The sequence below is a fragment of the Cariama cristata genome, unplaced genomic scaffold (assembly GCF_000690535.1).
Source record: "Cariama cristata isolate BGI_N322 unplaced genomic scaffold, ASM69053v1 scaffold2696, whole genome shotgun sequence".
Lineage (NCBI taxonomy): Eukaryota > Metazoa > Chordata > Aves > Cariamiformes > Cariamidae > Cariama > Cariama cristata.
In genome coordinates, this window is record NW_009620198.1 from 1 (window position 1) to 5,469 (window position 5,469).

General features: G+C 40.5%; 1 protein-coding gene across 1 annotated transcript in view; it reads left to right on the plus strand.

The window, feature by feature from the left end:
- Positions 1-1,924: 1,924 nt before the first annotated feature.
- Positions 1,925-5,469, plus strand: part of CALM1 (calmodulin 1 (phosphorylase kinase, delta)) — a gene marked incomplete at its 5' end in the record, with an annotated part of 8,505 nt that continues 4,960 nt past the window's right edge. Inside the window, 3 exon segments of the mRNA XM_009701517.1 lie at positions 1,925-1,967; positions 2,896-3,039; positions 5,005-5,111. Coding sequence (XP_009699819.1) covers positions 1,925-1,967; positions 2,896-3,039; positions 5,005-5,111 — 294 coding nt within the window.

Here is a 5,469-nt window from a genome sequence, read left to right on the forward strand (position 1 = left end):
GCTTCCTACGGGAGCGGCGAAACAGTTGCAGGCTGACCTCTAATCGCATTTTGGCAATCTGGGTGTTCCTCGGCTCTGTCTCTCCATCTCCCCTTCCCGTCGGGGAAGGCTGACATCACCAGGACAGGATTTGATGACTTGGCTGGGTGGGGTGATGGCTCCAGCCCTGGGTACCTTTGTCCTGTAGCTAGGGCGAGCGGGCAGTGCTTGTGCCTGTTGCTCAGGAAGGTGAACCCCACGGCGGTTTAGGATCGGGTTGTGTGCTCCTGGCATCGTGCTGTGTGTGAAGGTTTCTTTTTTTTTTTTTTTCCCCCTTTAATTCGAAATACGATTTTTAGAAACCTCCATTGAGCTCTGACTAATGGGGCAATGAGCTGGTGCTGTGGGTTGGAGGTTTTTGCCGAGGTGTGGCTCTGTTTCCTGTTCTGCAGGGCATTGAGTCTGTTATGTAAATTCCTTAGATAATCTTTAAGTAAAACTTAGCATTTTCTGGAAAATCACAAAGAGACTGCAGAAAGTTGAACTGGATTTTTGAACGCAAGTTTGCTGCTGTTATTAAAGAAGATTTATTGAATTTGAAGTCTGTCTTTAGCTGTTAGCATTGATACCCTTTTGTCCCCCACCAACCCACTATGCATATGGGGAACTGTTTAACCATTACATACAGAGAGTAAACAACACCTATTTATAGGTGAAATCTATGTATGTCACTTAACATACAGCAGGCTTTCAACCCTACCCTATTCCCCCGTGCAAGAGTTTAACAGATTATGTAGCCTGTTAATTCTCCATTGTATTTGTTGCTCTTGACTGCAGTTAAGTGGTTTTTATACTTGAGTAATGGTACTAGGACAAAAGGGTTACAAGATACGTGCATTCTCTGACCTACAAAATTCTCTGTTCTGTTGATAAAAGCTGCCCAATAAAATGAGTTTAAAAGGAGTTAGTACCTTGTATTCTCCAGTATCTGTGATTAGGCCTGTAAAATCCAGGTGTTTTTTAAAAAATTACTGGGGAAATGCATATTTTTCTGTAAAGGACTGGTTAGCTCCTTTGAGTCCAAACAGCAGAGCTTTTTGTGATGCTCTCCATGCAGAAGGGAGAGGCTTCTGGAAGGATGTGCTTAGCACAGTTAAGCTCTGGGAAAGCCCATTTGGTTGCCCACTGAGCTGTATACCTTTGGATGCAGCAGTGGCCTCTTCATGTACAGAAGGTCATAGGCAGGCCTTTTAAATCTTGCCACTTAAAATGCTGTATAACACAACCCACATATCAGTGTGAGGCACCTTAAACTGCTTGCCTGAATGGAAAAATAACGTGATGCTCGAAAACTGGCACTTTCTTTGTCAGAGGTGGCAAACACCTCCATAATACCAAGTAGTAATTCTTGCTAATATCACAGCACAGTCCTTTCTGTTAAGCTTACAGCAGGCTAATGCTTGATGCGATGTGGTGGGGAAGGGTGGATTTCGGTGGTGGTAGATCACTAGGTGGCACGCTTGTCATTAGTCCACTGGTGTGCGAGTACCCCCGCGCAGCGTTAGGGTCACTGTACTGCTGGAGGTGACATCTGATGCGATGTGAAACCCCAAACACATGCCATTAAGGATTTCATGCCACTCTGACCAATTGCGAGGAGCCTGCCCTGCGTCCTTCACTTGACCAAATTGGATTCTCCAAGTCGAAGGATGGCATGTCTGGTCCTTCGTGTGCGGTTTCAAAACAAGTCAGCTTACATGCTTTTGGAAACGGCTGCATGGTGTAGGTGAGTGGAATCTCCTTGCAGAGGAGGGGGGTTGAAAGCTCTTTTGTAAAAATAATGATGAATCGCTACTGAAATCTACTACTGAAATAAAACACTACTGAAAGGAAGCATCTTGTAGCTTGACCTAGCTAGAGGCAAACAATATTCTAAAATGTTCTATTCTTCATGTAGGCTGATCAGCTGACTGAAGAACAGATTGCTGGTAAGTGTCTTGATGAGAAATGATTATTTTTTTTGCTAACTCCTTGTGACTAAAAGAAAATATATTATCTCAAACATAATGGAAAAATATTTTTGACAATTTCAAATCTGTACTAATGCCTTTTTAAAAAGAAGTACTCACTTAAAAAAAAAGCCCCAACATTCTGGAAGATTACTAGTTCATTGCCTCTTAATTTAGACTGCTTGTTCCTTGGACTACAGATAATGCCTTTTTTTTTTTAGACTTTCAGACTTGAGCCAAGTCCTTCTAGATTTCTTGCAAACAGAAATAATTGCTAGACTCAAGTGAACTTCTTGGAGTCAAAGCAGACCGAAGTACTCCTTCCTTTTTTAATAGAGTGAAGATAAACTTGAAATGGCAACAAAAACCCTTAAATGGATTTATTGCACGTTAATGTAAGCCACTGTCTTTTAAATAGCTTCTAAGAGAGTGTCTGTAATTCAGACTGGTTAGGAGAAGGAGCATTATTTGACCTTCTGGAGACCAGTCACGCATTTGTGGCTGGCATCAATTCTTACTGTCTACTACCTTAAAAATAAGTGGTAAATGACAACTGTTATTGTTCCTGTAAGTCTGTTAATGGTGAAGGGAACCCAGTGGATCCTTCCACATATCCCAAGCAGCTGTTCTTTCTGATGCCTCAAGCAAGATGATGTTGAAATGCATTATGGAGTTGTAATGCAGATAATAGCAACGTGAAATAAGTTTGAATAATCTATGCAAATTCTGTGTTGGTACTATAAGTAATTTTTTTATTAATATTTGAGAGTTAATTCTCTGAATATGTGGACAGTTAGATAAAAGGTTTGTTAATGGTACCAGGCATTGTCAGCGGAGTGCATTTTTTAGCATGCAGTCTTCTCATGTTGGTGATGTTACTAAACACTGGGACTGTTTCTGCCCCTAGAATTCAAGGAAGCCTTTTCCCTATTTGACAAAGATGGTGATGGTACTATCACAACAAAAGAACTGGGAACTGTCATGAGGTCATTGGGTCAAAATCCAACAGAAGCAGAATTGCAGGATATGATCAACGAGGTAGATGCTGATGGTAAGTGTTGGAAAGGTAGTTATTAGCGCTGTGATCATCTTAAGTATGTATGACCTCCACACCTGGGCTTGGGCTGCATAGAGAAGATTCTGTGATACTGATCTCTTGAAGCAGTTTCAAAATACTCGATAGAATCTAAACTCAGAGGGATATCAGTTTTTTTCATTGTTCTCTGCAATTCATTGCCCTCACTTGCTGTTAACCTGCATTTCCTCCCAGCTTTTCTATCCATGTTTCGTTAGCCCATGTTGGTCTTAGTAGCTGGACTAATGTCTGTGGTTTGTTGAAGGCCAGAAATGTGGTAGGAGTAGAATAGTGTGAAACTTCCAAGAACTGAAAACACGAGGAGAGACTCTAATGTAGTATATTAGATCACTAATAGATAAGGGGGAGGGATTGGAGGCAAAAGCAGGAAGTCTTTCCTGTATCAAGTCTGTCAGAATTGTTTTAAATGGATGCCAAAAAGAGTAACTGCACATTTTGTTTCTGAGACTCCAGACAGGCTGGCAGTTATAAAAGGGAAAAATGCTTTCCACTGCTCAGTGATGTCAAGGCTTTGATCTTCAATGTTGGTTGTGATAGTGATTTTTCTAATATACTTTCACTCTTTTACAGAGATATTAGCAAGAGTATAGATTATCTGATTATCAGACTACATTAATTACATCTACTTTCCTGAAAGTGCAAGTTGACCTTAATTGCTAACTCTTGGATGCAGATACTGAAAAACTTTAGGGTTTGCAGTGCTACGTAGAGTTTGTGTGTAGTGGTTTCTCTGGGCTGCAGTCCACAATGCTGCACTGGTAGATTAAAAATGAAAGGAGGATGAGGACCTCAGATAAATATGCCTGCCCATCTGTCATAAAACAAGTTTAAACAATGCTTTGCTACATGTTCATTGAGGATTTTTTTCAAAGCTGAGTAGAAGACCTGTGTTGTAGATAAAGTTGGCCATGATGATAAATAGCTGTGTATATCTCAATGTGGAATCCCTAGGCTGCAAAAGTTTTCTTAAACTGCATTTATTTAGCTTCTTTGCTATACTTACCCAATGAGTTTATATGGTTCCCTCAAGCAATGGGTAGACCTTAGTTGCACAGTGAACTATTTAATGTGGGTGTGGGGTTTTTTTGGCATATAGGGCTGAATCCTGATTGTACAAATCTAGTTTCTGCTGTTTTAAAGAACTTACTTCTATGAGAAAAGTAGTATAGTGAAGCTTTGAGCAGCCTGAAGTTTGAATCCTTACTTTGAATGAAGAACTTGGAAATCTTGGGGGCGAGGCCTGGATGTTACTAGGGATTTTCAGTTCTGCAGTGAAATACCTATAAGAACTCCTACTGCTAAGCTTATCAGAAGTACCAAATAATGGCAGCTTTTCTCATGTCACTAGAATTTGCAGATCCCTGTTTCCCCTTAAAATGGTGCATTACTTCTGTGGCATACAACATGTGTTGATAAAGAAGTTGTTATTTAACAAGGAACAAGTATTTATGAGCAGCTTAGTAAAGTGTAATTTTCTCAAATTTTAGATATCCTGGATTTATAGTGCCAGTTTTATAATACATTCCCTTCTGGAGTCTCTGACAGCAATTGGGAGATTCTAAAGAAACTAGATGATTAATACTTGGGAGTGATTTGAAGATAAGTCTTAGTATTGGTTAACCTTGGAGCATCAGACTGACATTTTACTTGCAGCTTGGGTGGCAAATGGCATGGCTTGACCTGGAGAGAAGGCAACAGTTGATTTGGTTGTGCTGAAATGCTGCAGTGACAGTGGCTGCTGCACATAGTAATAGCAAAAAGGCAGCAGTAGCAATTTAGGGAGAAGATCCAGTTCTTCTATAAGAATGGTTTACAGAGGATCTATCAATCTTGTCCCTGGCTAAGTTAAATGCCAGATTTTTTTTTTTTGTATAAAGAAAAGCATGGATGTTTAATGATTGGAAGTTTCTTTCCATTAAGGCAATGGCACTATTGACTTCCCTGAATTTTTAACCATGATGGCCAGAAAAATGAAGGACACAGACAGCGAGGAAGAAATCCGTGAGGCATTCCGAGTCTTTGACAAGGTATTAATAAAAGTACAAATATTCTTTAGAAGCAGTAATGATGTCTGTCTTTTCCTCAGTGTTTTCTCCCTGCTTGTCTAGAAGCAAAAAAGTCCTTTAGTAGATGCAGAGTAATTGGAAACAGAGCAGAGACTGTTCTGGAAACAGAACCAGGACTGTTGGAGACTGGTTCTACCTGCTTTACATAGCAGGGCTAAGCTTTAGGCTCATCCATGAGGAAAACTCTCTGGCCTTTCCTTAGGAGCAGAGATGAGCAGAACTTGATGCTTGTGGGGTGTTTTGTTTTGGTTTTTTTCCTGGAGTGGTGGTGGAGGGGTGGGATTTTTCTCTACCTTCTGACTTTGGGGGAATGCCGAAA